At 34.7% G+C, this 23333-nt stretch overlaps 1 protein-coding gene and 1 long non-coding RNA gene across 3 annotated transcripts in view; one reads left to right on the top strand and one right to left on the bottom strand.

Moving 5' to 3' along the window:
- LOC118182795 (uncharacterized) overlaps nucleotides 1–6873 on the bottom strand; it is a 54361-nt gene extending 47488 nt beyond the window's left edge. The window contains exon 1 of the long non-coding RNA XR_004757119.2: nucleotides 6753–6873. This is a non-coding gene — a long non-coding RNA (uncharacterized LOC118182795). The remainder of the gene's footprint in view (nucleotides 1–6752) is intronic.
- Nucleotides 1–23333, top strand: part of LOC118182794 (transmembrane protease serine 9-like) — a 157848-nt gene that overhangs the window by 2881 nt on the left and 131634 nt on the right. The window contains exons 2-3 of one of the 2 annotated variants that reach the window (XM_085820333.1): nucleotides 16199–16241; nucleotides 21190–21314. In XM_085820333.1, coding sequence (XP_085676459.1) covers nucleotides 16199–16241; nucleotides 21190–21314 — 168 coding nt within the window. Of the gene's footprint in view, nucleotides 1–16198; nucleotides 16242–21189; nucleotides 21315–23333 lie in introns of those variants that run through there. The other variant, XM_085820334.1, reaches the window with a different exon arrangement.

Genomic DNA, 23333 nt, shown 5'->3' with positions numbered 1-23333 from the left:
ATAATTTCAATATTAATAATACAATATTTTGTATTATTAATATTAAAATTATGATTTGTATTATTAATATTAAACTTTGATCTTAATTTTTGTACCTTAACCGAATAAAATCGAATTACCTTAATTTTTTTCTAATGTAATTAACGAAAACTTGTGAAAATATTTCATTCAAATTAAACCATTCTGAGAAAACTGTTCTGTGAAAAGCATAGCATTTAATTCCGTTCAGAATTAAATGTTGTTTAAAAATATGTTGTTTTCATATACTTAGGACTCTGAAGTGTTGTAGAAAAAGAAAATATATACATTTATATGTATATTTACGACGTAATTACAAAATATTTACATCCGATCGCGTCAAAACCCATTGAACTTAATGGTAAATGATCCAATGTTTTGGTCACCACGTAGGGATCGCCAGTGCTTCAGAGCAGGGTACGGGAAAAACATGTTTAGGGCCACTCCATCTTACATCCTACCTCCATGACTCTGAATGGATACGGATATACTTGTAGATAATTCGACCAGGATTCGAACCCTAAGAATGGACTGCCTTTATGGCTATTTTTATTTGCGTTGTCGTATTTTTTGTGCCTAAAATAAATACCACTTTCCTGAAAAATCATTCACAAGGCGTTTTTGCGTTAGCTCCACAAGTGGAAGGTATATGATTCTTAAATCTGTGACACATTTAATTTAAAATCACTAAAACGTAACGTTTACGGATAATGTCACAGTAGATATTAAAATAATCAAAACGTTTTTATCACATAAAAAATTTCAAAATTTGATATGTTAGCCTTTGCTTGCTCGAAGAATATTGACTTAAATTTCAATCTATGACCGCTTCAAAATTGATTTGCGAAACGATCTCTCTTGACTGATTCATACTTATTTTGTGTTCCGCAAAGTTTATCACTACAATACGTTAATTTATCTTTTTGACATACATATTCTTTAAGAAGAAATCAATGAATGTACTATTTTGGAGAAGGAGATGATAATGAAAATAGACTACTCAGCGAGATTCATCTGTAGAAATAAGACTGTCTTAACAGAATAATGAACCTCCGAGTTTTCGCATTGTTCTAAGACTCTACAAATACCAACTTTCCCAGAAAAAGCATGAGCTTTCAATGAAGCTTTATATTCGCGCTTCAATGAGCGTTCGCGATATTCGAGCAGTGCCATGTGTCCCGTATTTTAAGACAGCGCTGGCTCGGAAATTCGTAGTTAGATAATCTAGCACCTAGTAATACTGCTTCTGCTTGCTCATTTTTGATGAAAATGATAAAAAATAATTTAATAATAAATTTTAGGAGGGTAAAAATCTTTATCATAATCCAAATAAACTTCCTTTGCAACAATAAGTTTGACCAAAAGAAAGGTCTGTAGGTATGGTGTAACTGAATGCGGAAAAATAGATGGAAACTATCCTTCCTAATCTAAAAATGTAGACTCATCTGATTGATATACGCATATAAATGTAGTTTGGGATTTTCGTGACGCTCAAACAAAACTTTAAAAAACCTGATGTGTTTACAGTTACTTGCCTTTGCTTTTTTCATTCATATTACTTATTGTAAATGTCACGAGAACATTCAGTAATGGTTGAAAGAGAAATATTGTGTAAAAGGTCAATTACAGGTATAATTTGGAAACCTTTGGTAGAAAAAATTTCATATACATGTTCACTGTATCTTTTACATTCACGGGAACACACTATCACGTCATTCATTATTAGAGGACTTATTATTGATAGATAGAAAATAATATTTGATGTTTTTGGATACCAAATGCGCTTGCTGGGTTTATGAATTGTTATTTCTGTTATGAATATGATTGTAGTGTGCAATGAGTTTTTGACATTTTCTGTTGAACTATTATAATAACTTCTGAGTTGTTTCTACGTAGTTGTAAGTAACATTGTTTTTACACAGTTAATACAGCAGTACTGCTGCAAAAATAAATTCAGTTGTGGTAATACTGCATTGTTTTTACAAAGCAAAATTCTGAGTTTTCTTCAAAAAAAAAAAAAAAAAAAAATTGTGCAGTCGGTAGTAAATAGATTACGTGGCAAGTATGAGTAATTTTTTTGTAACACTCGGGCCTTGAACATTGGCGATTTTTGAATAATATTGAATTTTGAGAAAATATTGGTTAAAATTCCATAAATTGGTGGGAGAATGTTGGATTTCAGATGACGTGGAGATAATTTATGAATATTTTCATTTAATTTTATTTAGTTGATTATTATTATTTTTTTTTTTTAGTTTTGTTTCTTGCATGTGGCAATCAAAAGATGTGGAATATTTAAAGGTTTGAAGTTTTGAACGAAAGTTGTCAATTCTTCAAATGATATAAATTTTGTGCATTCCGTGTTATGATATCATAATATTATAGATCGAGTTATATGTAGTCCCAATGCTGCATATCCTTCAGTAAATGTGTTATTTTTTGTTCCTAGTAATTTATTGCTTAGTTCAAACTTATCATGGAAGGAGACGTATTTACTTCGGGAATTGAATTTACTACAATTGAATGTGTTAATAATAAGATAGCAGAACTTAACTTAGAAAAACACTTCCACGAAAATTTCCCTTCAACGAAAATTTCCCTTCAAAAGATCTTGAAACTGGAAATAATCACTGGCAGAAAGCTATTGAAATCGAAGGCGAAATTAGCGTTTTAGAAATCCTTCTTAAGGAACTGAAAAAAACCAAAAAGTTGAAAGTACAAGTTGATACTATAATTAAACCAAAATCATCCGCGGAAAAAACGGGAAATAAGGTAATAAAAGATTCTTATGCTAAAGCTAGCAAGAAGGGCAAAAAATGAAACATCGCTGACAGTGATAGATTTATATCACCCAGAAATTCGGTCAAAAGACCTCTTGAAACTACTACCAACGAATTAGATTATTCTAATAAATATGAAAAACTTGATCAGGATGATCAAATGGAAGGAGATCCAGTCGAAATCATTCCAGAAAAACGTAAAAAGCACGTCCCACCCATCGTGATGGACGATTTCTCAGGCGACTGGGAAGCAATTAAACTCGAACTCGAGAAAAATAATATCACCGATTATTATGGTGAAATCAAAGGAGGCTCACTGACTGTCAAAGTCCACGATGATGAGCAATACCGCTTCATCACTAGTTACCTCTCAGGAATAGGCATACAATTTCATAGTTTTAAACCAAATAATAAAGGGCCTATGAAAGCTGTGATTAAAAAACTCCCAAATAATACCAATCCGGAACTAATCTTAAAAGAATTGCAGGAAAATCAAATTCCAGCTGAAAAAATAATACAACTCACCTCCTTTAGGAACGGAAAAAGTTAATATCCCAATTTTCGTTGTGGATCTTAAAAGATGCCCTGAGGGGAAGAAGATATATAATTTAAAAACCCTACGAAGATTAAATGTTCTTATTACTGGCTACAAAGCAAAGAAAGAACCCGTGAGTGCCACAAGTGCCAACGGTATGGGCACTTACGGGAGTTATGCCACTATAAACCGCGTTGTATGAAGTGCGGTCAGTTTCACGAAACTTATACATGTAAACAGAAGAAAGAAGACGGTTTACCGGCTATGTGTGCCCTTTGCGGCGATTTGCATGTTTCTTCTTACAAAGGTTGTAAGAAGCACCCTAACATAAAGAAAGCTATTGAAGCTGCCAAGAAGAGGAAAAATCAGGAAAATACTCCCAGCAACAACTTCAAGCTAAATCAAGAAGAATTCCCGGTCTAAGCACCGACGAAATCGAAGAAGAAGCACCAAACTGGACTAAGGAAGAGAGTAACAGTCCCTCATTTTTTAAATGGATGAAAACACATACGAAAAAAGCAAAAGAATTTCTCCTAAGTTTCAAGAAATCGAAAACGATGATGGAGAAACTAGAAATAGGCATAGCCGCCCTTGAATACTTCTCAAATACCGAATTTGAATTTTAAACAAGTGCAGAGTGCACAGCAAGCGAAACATTAAGGGTTGTAAACAGTCATTAACTTAGGACACGTTCTGTAAATATGTAATAGTATTTAATCAAGATTTTCTTCTATTCGAGTTATTCTTCTATGTTTTTCGTGTGGACTTTAATACTCTGTGTCACATGACCAGCTTTACGCTCACTTATTGGCGCGGGATCAACCACGTTCTTAAGTTTTTTATTTTTTACTTATTTCTCACTATATTTAATTGTAATTTTGTATTTTTCCACGATTTTAGGGATTGTTATTTAGTGGAAAATACTTCTATTTAAGAAGCATTATTTTTCACACATTTAGAAGCTTCTTCGTTACTTTACCTGACTCGAGTGCCAGGACCAACTAGTACTCTGCTCTTTGTCACGTACCTACCGCAAGCTCTGCCTCCACTATTTACCTTGACTTTTAAAGACTTGGTCAGCAATTTCATGTCTCTGCATTCTTTTTTCACCTCTGTGCTTGATACACTGGTTTCGTGCATCTCTGATTTTTCAAAACCAAGCAATTGTTACTAGATTGAAAATTCAACATACTGGTAAAAGTTCTTCAGTAGCTATAGACCTGTTGTAACGTCCAAATTGCAGAACGAAAGTTGTTATGTGTTGAATTTTACGACGATAGTAACTTGAATGTTTTAATGAGTTTGTAGTGTCCACGCGGTTTAACCTCTATTTGGACACGGGAGTAGCAAGAAACTACACAGAAGAAGGGTTCAAACCCTTTATTAACTCTTTAAAATTTGCACTGCGTCAACTTGACGCTGACAAACTTTGCCTCTACTTGGGCGGTAAGTAAAAAGCAGGTAATCGAAAATCAGCAGGTAATCAAAAAAAAGTTGAAATGTTTAACAAGTGCTAAACTAATCTACAGGGCTTAGCGAGATACTGACTTCGACCCCCTCTATAACTAGTGGCAGCAGATAAATGTATTTAAGCCACTTGAACCAGCAATCAGCAATTGTTCCTACAGCAGAAACGGCTGCTCGAGCCCAACTCTCTTACTCTCCTTCTAAAACCTCGGTTTTTAAACTTTCCTCCTCAAAATAGAATTTACATTCACGTCACACGCGTTACAAAAATTTAACTATTCTGGCACTGACAATTATGGGAATGAAGGCTTATAGAAAAATCTGAACTAAAATTTAAATTGTTAGTTACACTTAAATATAAATCCCTACAGTTGCCGGTGCCAGAATTTAGCAGACTTGGATAAAGTTCCTTAAAGACCTGTTACAAACTGTTAAATTCTAGAAAAACAACCCTGAGCCGCGTTTACATACAAGAACTAAACTTTGATTTAAATTATAATACAAATAATTCGTTTTTTTCTCGTTGTAGACTCCATAGTTCCTGCTCATTACGGTGCTGAATCTTGTTCTGGAAGGAATAACTATGAATACATGTTTCTGAACATACAATAAAGAACACGGTACTTTTCCGTTTCGCCGGCGCAAATCTCGCCAAGAAGACTTTTTTGGCGACAACATACAGTATACACATAAAAAATATTTAAAATATTTTAGTTCTAAGAATTCTTTTTTAAAGGCATAAACATTTTAATATCGCTTAAAATTTTATAAAAATCCAATAAATAAAGACAATAAATTTGTAAAAAGACATTAATTTAAGAATTTACTATGCTTTCATGGTTCAACATCCTGATTCGCCGGTTCATATCACGTGACCCCAAGCGATCTCATCTCACGTAAACTACTCTACAAAAATCTAATGCTCTCAGTAATTACCTACATTAATTTCAAGCTAAATCTTAATTTGGAACACAAGTTTAAATCCAAGCAATATTTCAATGCGTACTAATAGCTTCCTCAGAAATTATGTAAAACTGCAGTGCTTTACTTCGCTAATGCATTCTCATTAGAATTGATGAATTTAACCCTTGACTTTACCTTTTCTATATTTTCGGCCTCGGGTAAGCGCTGTGATTGCATCCTAATTGACTTAATTACCGAAAATGGCCTTAGATATAAAACTGAACTGACTATAAGCTATCTGATAAAACTTCTATGTAATTATATGCCGGTATTGAAAGAAACAATCAATCTGATAAGAAAAAGCTGCGACTTGTTTTGAAAATGAGGCGTAAAAGGTTACCAGAGAGATATTCCGTTTGGCATCGGTTGTACCATTCTTGGCGACTTTATCGCTTGCGACGGCAAAACGGAAAAGTACCAAGAACACTTTGCATTTACAAGCATTGAACTTTTTCTCGAGTTTCTAACTCTTTCGACTTTAAAGTAATTTTCTTAAGTTTACCAAACATTGCAGTTTTTTAAGGGACACAAGTATTTGTCCATATCCATGCTTTATTTTAGCTTAGTTCCCTCCTGGCTTTTGAAAACATGCAAGCTTTCGCTCAGAAACGAATGATTTAATTTGACTAAAATTTCCTGAATTCACGATTTTCTTTCATTTAACTTTTACACTTTAACTTTTAAACGTATTTCGAAACTTTCTACACTACATAATATTCTAATTTCTTTAGAATTTAATATGCATTTACAGTTACTTTACCTTAGCACAATATATATTTTCACATTTTAGAATCACATACTTTTAGTATACTTGTAACGAAAATATCAAAAAATCAGAACTACGCCGAGACTACCCGTCAACAGTTGTTCTGCGCAAGTTCTTAATATACGTATATACACCTTAATAATAATTAGACAGAGTGAGTCTGCTATTAGAATAGCTGTTTACAATTTCAATATTTACAGAAAAAGAAATAAATCTTATCTACTTGAATTCTGCACATGCTTCTTGACGAATAAACACTTTCATTAATACTTGACATCAGCATTTTCACAGTTTCTTTGCAGTAAAGCAGGAACTAGGATATTATTCAATAAACAGAACACAAATACAATATAATAATTCAATTGATATCAACATTAAATTCATAGAACACTTCTCTCACTAAGCAAACATGGATCAGAACGTGCATAGCAACGCCGAAAACTGATGCCATCCACAAAAAAAGGTATATAAAACTCGCGTCATTAAAACATTAATACATTAAAAGTCTCGTGTTCATTCAATAACGTTATTCATAAAACAGTCTCGTGGATATCTTCTGAAGTTTATTGACGGCATTACGTAACATTCTCCCATCTTGATTTGCCACCTTCGAGGTAAATCAACAAAGTTCGAAAGTTCAAAAGCCCAGTCTCTTAGGTATCTTGATTACTCTGCCGCTTCTGTCCGAGGAGCTGCTGAAACATCCTTCTGAATTGGAATGTCATTCTGTGATGTTGCTGATGCGTCATTAGTAGGATGTTGATCTGGTATAATGGGATTCCCAGAAGAATTAACTTCTAGAGGGTAAATCTTTTGGACTGGACGAACGAGATGACTAAGTGGAGTTTTGACTTTGACGACTCTTATATGGCTGTCTCTCCCTGGATACAATTCTTCAATCACTGCAAGTGGCCAATTAAGTCTCTTCTAATTTTCAAAACCGAGAAGGACCACTTCTCCAACTTTGAAAATTTTGTCAGATCTGCCAGCTTTTGGCACCAACTGGCCTAAGTATTCTTTCCGGAATCGTCGTCTGAATTGTTCACGCAGTTCTTGGCAATAACATCTCTTTACCAGTTTGTTCCTATCCAAATGATCAAGATCAGCCGTTCCAATCTCTTTTACATCTTGGAGAAAGTTGGATGGTGTTAGAGGCCTCAACTCATCTGCATCGTTGGAGATGTATGTTAACGGGTGGTTGTTAACGGTGGCTTCTACGTCGCAAAGAACTGTGAGCAGTTCCTCATACGTAACAGACGACTTAGCAAGAACTCGAACAAGTAGCTTTTTCACTATGCGAATTAGTCTCTCTTACCAACCGCCCCACCACGCTGCGGTTGGGGGAATGAATTTCCAGTTAATTGGATTTAGAGTTTCAAGAGCAGCTATCTTTTGCCACTCAGTTTGGTTCAATGCACCAGAAGCACCGATAAGTTCGTGCCGTTGTCACTATAGATAACTGTCGGATGGCCTCATCGAGCGATGAATCTTCTCAACGCGAGTGCACAGCAATCTGCACTTAAGGAGGTCACGATCTTCAAATGTATTGCTCTGTCTATAGGTAAATGAATAGGTATGGTTGAAGGTGACTTTGTTGTGAATCTCTTGTAGGTAATGCATTTCTTGATTATTGATCTAATTGTTTGTCTAGCTGAAATAATCCAATATTCTTCTCTAATCATTGACATGAGCATTTGAACACCGGCATGAGAATTCTTTTTATGGTACTCGAGCACTAGACTGCACAATATGATGCTTTGACGGAAGTAGAATTGGATATTTAAATCAAAATTCATCATCTCTTGCGAGAATCTTTGCTTTCACTCTTATCAGTTCTATTTCATCTCTGATGACTGAAAGACCATTTATTACATCTTCAGTCTGAGAAAAACTTTCACGCTGAACTAGTAGACTCAAAGTGTTTTTTGAATCTTTTAACTCGGCTGCAGACAAGAATTTTGCTCTATTTACAGATTTTGCCTGACAGCTTCTAATAAATCTTAGAACCCATGCTAAAGTTCTTACAATTGCTGAACATTTAAAATATTTTTCATACCACTTAGATGTATCAGTACTCACACTAACGTTTAATACTACAGTTTTCTCTCTGACTTCTGAAGAAATTAATACCTCGTTGGGTTTAATTTCAAGGCGTGGCCAATTATCCTTCGGATTCTTTAACCAGATAGGACCCTCCCACCATGAATTCTTTAGAATTTGATGAGGGGTACAACCACGAAATGGTATATCAGCTGGATTTAACTGGCTTGGCACGTAAGACCACTGATTTTCCTCTGAAAGTGCACAAATCTCTCTGACACGATTTCCTACAAAAGTTCCCCATTGATCATTGCGCTTGATCCATGACAGAGCTGTGGTGGAATCAGACCAGTAATGTTTTTCAATTTCGTTTAAGGATAATGCCTCTACAACATACTTCGCTAGACGTACTCCTAAAACACAGGCTAAAAGTTTAAGACGTGGTATTGTCATCTTTTTTAAAGGTGCAACACGAGATTTTGCGATCAGAAAATTTACACATGTGTCACGACTGTTTTCGCAACATAAGAAAATCACGGTCGCGTAAGCTCTCTGGCTCGAGTCACAAAAAGCATGCAAAGTCCAAGTTTGTTTGTTTCCATATCCTGTTCTGCGGGATATTTTCAAATCTGATAAGATCTGTAATTCACAGTATCATTTCAAAAATTTTTGTTTGACCTCTTCTGACAGTGGAGAATCCGAATCTGCTTTAATAGACCAAACTTCTTGAATCACTAACTTAGCCGGGAATAATACAGGAGCTAAGAACCTAGCGGATCGAAAATCCCTTGTGTTAAAGACAAAATCTCTCTTTTTGACAGGTTGTCTAGATTTCGTACAGGCTTAATATGAACAGAAAGGCTATCATGCGTTCTATCCCATAGAATACCCAAGACTGAAATCTGATTCTTAGAAAGGGATTCCGAATTATCATTCCTCGAAATTTTATTAACGTCGTTTATAGGACCGAATGTCCACATCCGTAGGTCCATCTTAGCTTTTGCCAAAATGTCAATTAATTTGTTCATAAAATCTTTCAACACTTCTTCTGTATCAAGAGACGTGACACAATTATCGACATAAAAAGAATTTCGAAGCTTTTCTGCTACGTGACTTTGCTCTTTATTTTTACCTAAGGAGCCTAAAAAATTTTCACATGCATTATCTTCTTCCGCAGTCTTTGTAGAATTACTGCTGGAATTTGAAATTCTTATTGTCTCTAAGTTCCAAAGAACGGATACGTTTAGGTCCCAAAACGTCAGACATACATTCAGAGTAGGTATACCACAACTTTGTGGTTCGGAATGCTCCTTATGTCGACCAAAAACAGTCCATCCTAATGTAGTGTCAACTGCAGTCAAACCTCCATCGAGCTGTTTGACTTTCCCTGTAAGAATTGTACCGTAAATGTCACTATATATTAGCATCTCTATCTTCGGACAACCTGTTCCTATGTCTGAAAGCCATATCGTTTTACACTTAAGTTCTTTTAAAATAGGGCCCTTAGGTACACGTGCTATATTTCCACATATAGCTTTCTGATCCAAGAACGCAAATTCCATTTCTTTTCTCATATAAGGATTGAGAGAGCGTAGCTTGATCCGATACATTTTATGTACGTTCGGTTCAGTTTTAACCCCTCCAAAAAGCGTGTGAGCTACAGTTTCCTCTGCATGTACCGTAGACTTCAAAATGTATGATTTTTGTGATCCGCAATCGACAAGCGCTCGTACTTTTCTTCTGCCTGATTTTCCTAACACATTGACTTTAATTGTCATGAGAGCTACCTCTGTGGAATACATCTGTCCCGCCGTAGTTGCCTGAATGGTGTCTGGCTTTGTTGCCTTTGAGTTTCCTGCATCTGCCAATCTGGGCAGAGAGAAATTGTGTGAGACCTACCACACACATAGCAACGAGCAAACTGTTTACACGACTTAGCAACATGTCCAAGCGAAAGGCACTTTAGGCAACACCTCTTAAGACTAATTTTATTCTTTTTCTCATCTAATGACAAAGAGCGTGCTTCGAAACAGTCCTTACTATCATGCAGTTTATCGCAAAAAATACAGTTATTCTCTTTTGTCGTAAGGAAACCTGCCGCCGTAGGGACATTCATTAACTGTTTCGATTTAAATTTCCTTTTAAATCCCTTTTCGATTTATTGCAATACTTGTCATTTTGCCCAAAAATTTCAAATCCACTCCTCGCTAACTTAAGTCTTTCCTCCCCTTCCACTTCGCATCTTAAAAATTTCATCAACTTAGTTAGGCTAGAAATATTCTGACTTTCCTTTACTTCTCCAAAAAGCGGGCTTCTTAGCCAAGCTCTGAGGACTTCCTCCGAGAGACATGATTCTACCATGGGATATAACCAACAAGCATTGCTTTCCGTTTTAATATCTAAGGATTCGAGAGCTCTTAGTTGTGCTTCAATCTTATCAAATAATTGCGGCAATTTTTCACTACTGCCTGTCTTAACATTCGTTACAATCCACTTTACGTATACCACTTTCTTACGTATACCTTAATTAATAAATCATGATTCCCAAAACGTTCCTTAAGAGCACTAATAGCTTTTGAATAATGTTTCGCACACATTGGGTAACTGTCAATAAAGTCTCTAGCGCGCGTCCCTTGTTTCATGCTTTGCACAAGATACTGAAATTTGTCACTTTCGTGCAAATCAGGGTCCTTGTGTAATTTTTCGAACTGAGACCAAAACGGTAGCCAGTTCTGTAACTCTCCATCGAACTTTTGAAGCTCTATTTTCGGGAGCTTTAACGATCTAGTATTACGAGGTGAATTACTAGAAACACTACCTTGCGACCTAGTTTCTAAATTTATCTGTTCTAAGGCACCTAACTTCTCACTAACTAAGCGAGAAATGATAATAAATTCATCTTTATAAATATCCCAGCTTTCCATTTCATCGTTAACTTTTTCAGGCGTTACATCAGTCGAAATTATAAAATTCAAAATCTGCTCGTTAAGTTCCACAATATCTTTCTGTAACATTTGCAACTTTGTAAATTTATCTTTAATTATACCTGCTGAAAAAGCATCCTTACCAATTTCGCTTTTCGAAACATAAATTAGTAAAGGAAGCATGCAATCCTCTGCGTTTTGCAGTTAAAGGATTCATAATAAAACGATAAATGAAACCAGCTTTAATTCGCAAAATACCATTCAACAAAATAATTCTAACAGAAATCTCACTGCATCCTGTCGCGGACGCCACTTGTAAGGAAAATACCAAAAAATCAGAACTACGCCGAGACTACCCGTCAACAGTTGTTCTGCACAGGTTCTTAATATACGTATATAAACCTTAATAATAAATAGACTCAGTGTGTCTACTATTAGAATATCTGTTTACAATGTCAATATTTATAGAAAAAGAAATAAATCTTATCTACTTGAATTCTGCACATGCTTCTTGACGAATAAACACATTTATTAATACTTAACATCGGCATTTTCACAGTTTCTTTGCAGTAAAGCAGGAACTAGGATATTATTCAATAAACAGAACACAAATACAATATAATAATTCGATTCATATCAACATTAAATTCATTCACTATGCAGACACGGAACAGAATGTGCATAGCAATGCCGAAAACTGATGCCATCCACAAAAAAAGGTACATAAAACTCGCGTCATTAAAACATTAATACATTAAAAGTCTCGTGTTCATTTAATAACGTTATTCATAAAACAGTCTCGTGGATATCTTCTGAAGTTTATTGACGGCATTACGTAACAATGCTAGAGAATAAAATGAGAGAAAAAAAATGTTACTTGACTTCTTTCTTCTAGCCAAAAGGGCGAACCTAAAACATATTTTCATTAAGAAGTATAAATACGAAGTTGCTTGTATACGGCCAGAGCTTTTGGCGTGTCTAAAATAAACAGTATTTCGACAAACAAAACGTAAACTATTCTTTGCAATAACATTAAATTTTTACAATTTATCTTTGTGCTTTCGCCAAATAAAACTGAACTAACTTTAGTTTTTCACAGAGGCAATTAACTTGAACATAAAACTTCGTACTAAAAGATTAACCTGTAATTTTACAGACAGATAGGATATTTATTGAAAATTCACTTATCTTTTGTGTTTTGTTGACTGGTACTCCATCATTCTTTTATTACAGAATTGATTCTATGTAGGTTTGCTCACACTTGCAATCCGAAGTCTTTGTTTTCGCTCCAGAGGCTGGGGTCGATCCTTCCTTTTTTCTTCTCTATGCATCCGCTTTTTGAACTGAACTGTTGGTGGAGCTTGGTTTTTTCGTTTATTAGCAGGAACGTTGATCCTTGGAGCATATGTTGTAGAAGACTGTTGCATGGACATTCTTGGTTGCTTCGGGCCGTGTTGAGAGCCTTGCTGAACGGAGGTCTCTTTATTCTACCCAGAGGTGGTCTTGTCGATCTTTCAGTAAACCTTGGCTTCGCTGTCTTCTGTTGTTGTCTGCTGCGAGACCTTGTCCTGGCACGGCCATCCTTGTTCTTGGCTGGGGCCTTTCTTTTGACAGATTCTGTATTCTTAACTTTCTTCCTTGCTGGAGCTTCCATCTGTCTTGGCGTTCTTTTCTGTGGCAAATTTCGAGTTGTTTCCTGCCTTAACTCTTCTGTTCTTTTCTTTTTGTCAGGGGGTGGAAGCGCTGCTGGTATCGAAACCGTAGTTGTTACTACTGCTTCTTCTGTCTCGGAAGCCTGCAAAAAACTATTTAATATATCATAGACTTTCCGGTTATAATATTTTTTAACTAATACGGGCTGGCCTTTATTCTTTCGCCTGAATCTGAAGTGATATAAATGACTGCCTCGACAATCTGTTGCACGATGTATGGACCTTCAAACTTATGTGCAAATTTCGACACAAAATTTTCTGAAGCACTAGACAGGGTGAATTTTCTTTTTAGAACCTTATCCCACACTTTGAAATCTGCTTCGCGGCGCTGGTTATTATAATATAACTTTTGCCGCTCTCTTGCCAAATCTGAATTTTTCAACGCTTCATCAATTAGTTTTTGGATATTCGCCTGCTTAAATTCAGGTTCCCGTTCTTGGACGAAAAATAATTTATCGAGTGGAGTTAGAATCTTTCTATCCAGAAATAATTCAGCGGGCGTTTTTCCCGTCGTGTCATGCTTGGCTGTTCTTAAAGCATATGCTAGTTTGTCGATGTAGCTATCCCCGCGCTTGTGGAAGTTTTTAACATACCGTTATAATAATTGGTAGAGTTCAGTTACCGTATCATAGCAATTTGAAATATAAACAATTTATTGTACTTATTTCTATCTATATCCGGTAGAGAATACATTGTAACGTCACAAGCTTAGTCCCACCCATTTACAGACGTCACTTATTCAGATTTAGTAGTAAAGACAGCACTTTGTTTTTACTTAGCTGATGCACGGTGTTTTTTTTTTTTTTTTTTTGTTTTGTTTTGTTTTATAATTTAATCAATTGCATTTACTATTCTGTTTGGACATAGTAATCGATGCTCATCACTGTAAACAAACATTTGCTATTCTGTTTACGTTTAAAACTCGCTTCGCAGTGCTCTGATCTGACACGTGTATATATTTATTTTTCAATAATTATTTACAAAAATTATTCATTATACTATTTTATGCTGAATTAAATATAGGACTATGTTTTTACTCGCAAAGCTGTTGGACTTTGTTTTACTTATCTGGTATTTTATCATCTCATTTTACTATTCTATTTACATCAAATAACGGCGTTTTACTACTGCAAAACTTAAAAGTTGCTATTCTATTTACATTTAAAAATCACAGTCTAGTACTTTCATCGCCGCCAAAAAAAATTCGCCAAATTTTGAAGATCAAAATAGTCTGACGCCAACTTAGCCCGCTTATGGAATTTTAGCCAAAATCTTCTATCACAAGAAATGTGGAACAAGCATTCTATGGAAACAACTGCGTCTTAGAAAACCAGAACTCATTTTTTTGCACACTTAATTTTAGGCAAATAAAGAAAAAAACTATAGCATTGTAAAGTGCTTTAATATAAAGAAGAAATGCGCTCCGGTTGGAAATTCGAAATTAAGCAAACTCACTGTGACGTTGGTTTTATAGGAACTCTTTATGAATTTTGAGGAAGACATCACGGTTTTTCCCCCAAAGAACAAAAATATTTTTCTGCTTGGAAAAGAGGGTCATTTAGCTGTATCCCAGAAATTAAGATTGTAAGAAAAATCGAAGACCAAAATCAGAACTACGCCAAGACTACTCGTCAACGGTTGTTCTACACAGGGTCTTAATGTACGTATATAAACCTTAATAATAATTAGAGACAGTGAGTCTACTATTAGAATATATGTTTACAGTTTCAATATTTATAGAAAAAGAAATAAATCTTATCTACTTGAATTCTGCACATGCTTCTTGACGAAAAACAATTTTATTAATACTTGACATCAGCAGTTTCACAGTTTCCTTGAATTAAAGCAGGAATTCTCTTCTAGGCTATTATTCAATAAACAGAACAAAATACAATACATAATTCAATTCAATTCATATCAACATTAAATTTTATAGAACGCTAATATCACAAAGCAAACACGGATCAGAACGTGCATGGCAACTCCGAAAACTGATGCCATCCACATAAAAGGATACATAAAACTCCTGTCATTAAAACATTAATACATTAAAAGTCTCGTCTTCATTCAACAAAGTTATCATAAAACAAAGTCTCGTGGATATCTCCCGAAGTTTAATGATGGCATTACGTAACGAAGATACTTCTATTATCTTCCCTTTTTAGCCTAAATACACATTCATTGCATGTGCAAGTGAGAATATTTTATTTATTTTTGTTGTTGTATTTTATGTTAACAAGGATTATGCGCTTAAAAATATTTTTAGTTTTATAAATCAAATATAAAACATAATTTTTCAGTGGAACTAAATATGAGATTATTTCTCATTTTAAGTGCACAATAAAGCTTCTGTTTCGTGTGAAATAAAGAAATGAAATTATATTTATTCTTAAAAACGAAATAAATAATCTTACTTTTTCGCTTCATTAAAACTAAATAAAGAAAAGAAAATATATTTATTTGCCATTAGTATTATTCCATATTATTTTGATGAATTTCCAAACCTTATGGGCTATATGACATACATGTTCAACTAAATTAATTTGATAATGTCCCATAAAAGGTGGCTCATTTCACTGTAATGCATTTCTTTGAGTTTTTAAATAAAAGAAAAATTTACAGTTTCAATATTTATAGAAAATGTGAATATAGTTTAACAACAGGCACTTACTCAAGAAAGAAGAACAAGCCTTCCTAATGGTTGCAGTTACGTCTGAAGGCTGCATAGTTCTGCTGCACTAAATTTCATTTGATTAGGAACAGACAATTCGTTAGAAAGGATTAGATTATTTTATATACTCGGATATATTTTATATACTCGGATGTTTTCCCCATTTTTGAAAATTCTTACCTATTATTTATTGGTTAGTTTTAAATTTAAACAGGAATCTAAATTCATAAGATGTACGTAAATTGCTCAAAAGAAAACTTTATTTTCCTCTTCCGACATGTTCAGTATGTTACAACATACTAAATTTTATCTCCTTTTTCAGGCAAAGAATAGTACTGATGGAAATACTCAAATTTCCAGGAGGGGTGAGTATTTCTTTGAATGTAATCGTAAAGCTTAAGCTAATGTAGAAAAAATGATGTTATTAAATGAACATGCGCATTGGCTGGGAGAAAAGATCATACAAACATTTTCTAAAATTTAGCTTTATACATTAAACGGTTTTATGGAAAGTATATGCCTTTTATTTGTATCACATAGACGCTGAAACAAAAGAATTGGGGCAGAATTAAAAAAATAACATTGTTAGCTATACAATGCAGCTTATAAAATGGATATAATCTTGAGCTATCTTTCATGCTACAGAAAATCAGTACGACTTTAAAATGTTCTTTAACGGCCAAATATTAAAATTATCTTAAAAATTTTCACTTAAATGTTCTATAATTGCTAAACATTAAAATTTACTTAGAATGTTCACTTTTCTTATGTTTACTGAAACTATGTTTCTCCCAAAATATTTCATTTGGTAATAGGATTATTACCATAGGAATTAAAATTTTGCACATGTTGAGTTATAGTTCCAGTTCAGAAATTATCTTTAGCATCTATTCTCGATTAAGAGTTGGATTATGTTATTGAGTGAATCGCCTGTTGTTGGGTGTATTCGCTTAATGATTTATGAGCGTAAGAAAAAATGAGGAATATTTTTACTTTTTTGAATTATAAATTTTGCTGAAAATTAAGGCGGAAACTTAAGCGCATTCAGAAACTGAAGATGAGTAGAAATCTAATGTTACTTATAGCAGTTAACAAAATTTTATAATTTAATTAAACAATTAATTAAACAATTTTAAGAGAGAAAAATCACATGCAATTACGCATCTTCTTTCTTCTAATCACGACTATATTGTAATCATAACAATATAATAATAAAACAATCTATACTATTAATATAATAATAATGGACTACTTTACCATGCCTATATTGGTCATGAAAAATTAAAGATAAAATCTGTTCCTATTTCTAGAAATCTTTTCGTTACAAAAGCTATGAAATTAAAATTAACTAAATTTCAAGGAGAGAATTTTATACCAATTGAAAGATGACTCAGGGATTGGAAAGAAGGAAACCTGATGTTGCTTATCGGAAAATGCATGTCGAGAAAAAAAGGCAGATTAGCATATGAGAAGGTAAAATACGTTTTACCTGGGCTATTTAGACCCATCAGCGACCGAGCGGTAAAAGCCGCTGAACACTGGTAATTCGGTCCGGAGTTCGAGTTCTGGCAAACGGGTTGGCTGCATGGGCGTTTTCGTAGTTTTACACGTGTATAACATGGATACGAGTCAGTTTCCCTTTAAAAATCCTCCACGGGGCATCCCTCCTTTGCCGTGTAGTGGCTGACGGCGAAGCACGTAGTAAATAAATTAGTAAAGTACACGGGTTGCTAAACATAAGCCGCACGAAGTTTAAAATACAGATGAAACTGGATTGTGTTGCAGAACATTACCAGAATATACATTAATATTTAAAAGTGGAACAGCAAGTGATTTAAGAAACCGAAGAATGTGGATGTTATTAACGTGCAATATCATCTTAATAAGACAACACTGGTTATTGACAAAAAGCTGCAAATATCAATATTTGCAAGAAGTCCAGAATTTACCTCTAGCTTGTAGAGACATTACGTATATTTTGGAAGCAGGCAAGATGAAAAATTAGCAACAGCCTTCGCCGGGAATCGAACCACGGACCTCTGGATACCGGCCCAGCGCGCAGAACCACTACACCACGAAGGCACACTAGGAAAGTGGGAGAAATGCCTTATATACTCCCCCTTTTAAAGGGCGACTGGGTTTTCAGGGGATTCAATCTCCAAATCCTGGGTGAATAGAATCATCATCCAACACCCTTTTTAGTTCGGGCGCCACTGTAGAGACATTAGGTATTTTTTGGAAGCAGGCAAGATGAAAAATTAGCAACTGCCTTAGCCGGGAATCGAACCACGGACCTCTGGATATCGGCTCAGCGTGCAGAACCGGTACACCGCGAAGGCACACTAGGACGGTGGGAGAAATACATTATAAGCTTAACATAGAAATAAGCACTTCTGGATGTTGTATTTTTCTCGATAATAAGTAGGTTGGCGAGTAGATTTTCTTTTGAAATGGAACGGAGAACTGAAAAAGGAAATATTTAGTTTTGCCAATTATAGCGCTGAGCTTTGCTGGATAGATAACTGTCTAGCACTTTTGATATCTTTCTAAAAACATCAGCGTTTCTTCCTACAAATACAACTTCTAACATTAGGCAATTAAACAGGGTATTAAAAAAGCTTGCAAATTATTAATATAGGAAAATGTTCAGAAAATGATGAACAGAAATTTTTGAAAGTGAATTCGAAGGAGATAAGCAAGACGATATGTGGGCTAAAGACCATGCACATTATAATCAGTTCTAGGAGATCAATCTCTTAACACAGACTAAACTGTTTTTTGAGATGTGGATTTTATGTAGAAGAAGCCTTGGAGAAACTACAAGCTAATGTTTCAGACATCAGTGAGGGAAAAAAGGAAGATTTATTTTTTGAGTATGTTTCAGTTGACAACATGCATAAAAATTGCCTGGGGTATTATGGAAAGGGCTAAAAGAACTGCAAAAACTGACAGTGAAAGCAGTAATGAAAAAAAAATGATGATATGTTAACTTCAATTAAAATCTAGAAAAAATTCCAAATTCTAAGAAAAAATCTTGAATTGAAAGGTGCAGATCAGAAAAGCTACCAGCAGTTTTACGAAACCCGATCGTTTTACCAACGATCAGTTAGGAAGGAAGGTAGGAAATTATACAAATAACGTTTCTAAAAAAGTTTCAAAATAAATTTCAAAACTGAGAAAATAATTTAGTTTTAGCAATAATTTTTAATTATTATTTTAGAATTAATTTTTTAATTACCTTTTACTAACCCAAATCGCCATCCATTGAATCAGCACTGAATGAACTCAAATATTTTTGGAACGGAAGTGATTTTAATAAGTGTCGGGTACTGTACATGACGACGAGAGGCTACTGAATTTGTGTCATTTCTGTATTTTCGAAGGGCCAGTTATATAGCAAAAGATAATATTAATCTAATCATCTCTCAGAAACCGGTGCATTGATTCTTTCAATCCAAAATTCGTAGGTAATTTCCGAACCACGCCCGGAAAATACTTTTGGTAGGATTCAGCTGTTTCATGCCGGCTCAAGAGAGCTGGCTCTTAAAAATTTTGTTGCGTGCGTACGGGTTCGTAATAGATAGAACGTACACAGCGCCGCTGATAAGTGGATAAAATTTACACAAAAACAGTCGTAGAACTCTTCACAGTATCACAATGTACAATCAGTAGCTACACTTCAAACTACTAAGAAAGTTAAACACAACGCAGTGCAAACCGTATCTAAAAGGCGAAACTTTCAAACTCCGAAGTCGATTGGAACTAACAATTCACAACAACTACTTAGAAGCTCTCTCCGGCCTTATATAGTTTCACCCTAGCCGCCAAAATATTTCTAGTATTTCTGCTCCTCGAAATTACTGGAAGGCATATGAAGGCTAAATACAGTTACAGTAACATATGAAATTAATTACAGTTATTAATTACAGATGCAGTTACATATACAGTTACAATACCTATTACGGTAATACAGGGACCGCACCAAAATGTCGCCAAGCGAACGCCAAGGTTAGCGACTTTAGGCGATTTCTCGTCAAATTTGGCGAAAAAATAGTAGTTACCAAAACCGTTGTTAGCTTGGCGATATCTCACCAAATTAGCGAGACAGCCATTTACTCAATGTTTAAATAGACATGCTCCTGTATCTTATTTTTACGGCAGAGCATCCTTTTTCTAGATTTTCATGTTACATTATACAGAAAAAATATAAGAATTACACACATAATCTCACTAAAATTATCCTATACGTACAAATTCGTAATATTATTTTTAGCACGGGGAGTCAGCTGTTGAAAGTGAATTGTAGTATTAATTTAAGAAGTTTATCATCATAAAGTTATAATTTTGCTACTTATTTAGGTAGTGAATCGGCTGTTCAATTTTTTGAATCCCGTCACTTAAGGCACTTCATCCTAGAGAGACAATAAATGACATTTATATTGTAGTGTCTCGTGCAGCTCCGGATTTCACTTTAGAATTGTAGACAAACGCACTTATTTTCTAGACTGGGAACAAAATTAGGGCTAAATTGAAATCTGCATACGAAGAAATTACACGCAAGCAGAGTGATTACTCCCACTTTACACTTGGAAAATAAAACTGAAACGAAACCACTCCTAGTGGTCCATATTGGATACTTTACTCAAGCGTAAGCATCATTCTCTATAGCGACCTTTCTCTCTGACGACGCATTTTCATTGCGTTCCCACAATAATACCTGAAATCTTCAATTAAATTTAATGATTGAATCAATTAGTATTAAATAAAGTTCAGTCTGTTTTTCCACTGCTAGGTAAACAATGCTTATCTTCTCTACGGAAGAAAGCAACCTGAGGAGATGAGAAAAATCAGCAATGCCCTCTCCGAGACTCGAACCACGGACCTCTCGAATACGTGCCGAGCGTGCTGACCACTACACCACGAAGGCGTGCTAAGAAGGCGGGAGAAATATCTTATATACTCCCCCTTTTAAAAGGCGACTGGGGATTAGGGGACATAATCCACAAATCCTGGGGCTGGAGAATCATCAACCTCCACCCTTTTAGTTCGGGCGCCACTGTAGAGACTTTAGGTATTTTTGAAGTAGGAAATGAGACAAATGAGCAATGTCTTCACCGACACTCGAGCCACGGACCTCTTGAATACGTGATAAGCGTGCAGACCACTACACCCCGAAGGCATGCTAAGGAGGGGGGAGAAATACCTTATAAAGTTAAGTAAGTAGAAACTACTTTTCTTAAATATTTTTATGTAATCTCCTTTTAACACTTGAGAATATCATTATCAAGTCATGTTCTTTTTGTTTCCTTTTAGAGAGTGTTGTTTATCCAGACTACATCATAGAGTTAGATCTGGACAATCCGCGTCATTACATATCCAGTCCTGGATTTCCGTACAAGAATTATCCGTCTAATACCCAGATAATTTATAAAGTTAAAGTAAGCTGCAGTTCCGTAATTTGTATCGCCATTTTTATAATTGAAAATAATTTGGGTTCATAGCTTAAGTTCCCTTAATATCAATCACTGTTTATGCAGGAAGAATGTTTAGAATGATACATATAATAATTTGAATTAAAGATGCTATGAAAAATTCTAACTTCAGAGGTTTCTTTATAGGAAAATGTCTTATATTCATATTCATACAAGAACACCCCGAAATTCGTTTTTAGTCATTTTTCCTGAGATCGAGCTGGCTCACCAGCCGAGCGCAAAGTCATTGAAGACTGGTAGTTCGACTCGGATTCAAACGCTGGCATGCGGCTACCTTCGTGGATGTTTTCGTAGTTTTCCTATGTGTAACATGGATGAAAGCCATGTTACACCTTTGAAGCTCTTAGAAAGTCCTGGAAAGTCCTCTACAAAGGCATCCCTCCCGTTAGATAGCATGCGAAGGCTATCCTAACGGGAAGATAGCTTTTCTTTTACTTCACCGTAATCATACAAAAATAATCAGCCTGACATCAGGCCACTGATGAAACTCTCCCCCCCCAAAAAAAATTATTAACACACAGTGCAATACAGCAATATTTAAGGAAACTTTTGTTAATCATAATGCAGCTTTTAAAATCTTGAGGATATCTTAATTTATCTTCGTTTCTCAAACATGCGTATTACAAGTAAAAAAGAAAATGGTTCTTATCCAAATAAGAGAACATAATTAAACTGTACATTCCGCACTTCGATTCAAACAAGAAATACATTGCCTTTCTATTGATTGAAAGAGAACCTTAAGGAATTATAGAAATAATAGTACTAACATTTTTTCATATAGTAGTGTTCGAAATGACATACTCAACTTTTGTGAATTATTTCGTTTGTAACTGGTTTCTTTATATCTTATATTGTGGTCTCATTTTGCTTTATAACTGCGTTATCCATTTTTTGAATAGCAACAAACATTTTCGTTTGACGCTTTCTTTTGATTTTTAATTTTAAGGTTCAATGTATATTTAAAGCTTTGTAATAATTTTAGTCAATTCAGTGCTGCCAAGAGACATTCATAGCACTTTGATATTTAAAATATTTAATTACTATAATTACTTGTTTGATATTTGGCAGTGACTTCAAGCCCAATATTTTTATGATTTGCGCTCAAAATTTCAGAAACAAATTGTTAATTGTGAACTTATTAATTAAGATAAAACATGTGAAGTGCAAATGGTAGAGATACTTTCATGGAGAACTTTCAAAAGAATAAATTTTCATATTTATATCGCACGTGAAGGATATTGTGACAATCAAACAATCATCTCGTTCATCCACTAAGACCGAACTCGGGTGCAGAGTAATAAACTTCAATTGATATTTGAATTGTCTCATTTTTTCATGAAGAGAAAGATTAGATTTAAAGCGAATTATAAGATCCAGATGTGTGATCATTTTCTTTTTGTATATTCATTAGTAAACAGAGTGAAGGAAATTCGCGAACCGCAACAAAATATTTAAGCTCGTGCCTCGATTGAAAAACTCCGAAGTTAAGATAGAAGAAACACACTTTTTAAGATATGCTAGTTCGCAATAAGCTTAAATTAATAAATTTAAGACTATTTACATTGAAAGAGCTTTCAGAATCATTAGGGATTTCGATGCAGGAAACGTGAATAATGTGCAATGCCCTCGCCGGAATTCGAACCCTGGACTCCCGATTGCAGGTCGGATTTTCTATCCGCTTACACCACGAAGGCACGCGAAAAGGAGGAAGAAAATACCTTATAAACTGACTCGAAGAACTTGGGAACTATATTGGTGGCGGAAATTAAAGGAGTAATTATAAAAATAAATAAAATAATAATAATATTAAATAAAATCTAATGAAATTAGGTAGGTGTGTAGTGTATGGTCAACAACATGCACTAAGTTAAATGGATTCGAATTTTCTGTGTAACAAAATTATTAATTATTGAACCTGTGCACTCAGGCATTTAAAAGGAATATGCCAGCCGGTGCATCTACGAA

Source organism: Stegodyphus dumicola, chromosome 7 (genome assembly GCF_044657685.1).
Source record: "Stegodyphus dumicola isolate Sdum_Otavi_A_Nest chromosome 7, ASM4465768v1".
NCBI lineage: Eukaryota > Metazoa > Arthropoda > Arachnida > Araneae > Eresidae > Stegodyphus > Stegodyphus dumicola.
The sequence above is the reverse complement of the archived record's forward strand: the minus strand, read 5'-3'. Positions and strand labels throughout refer to the sequence as shown.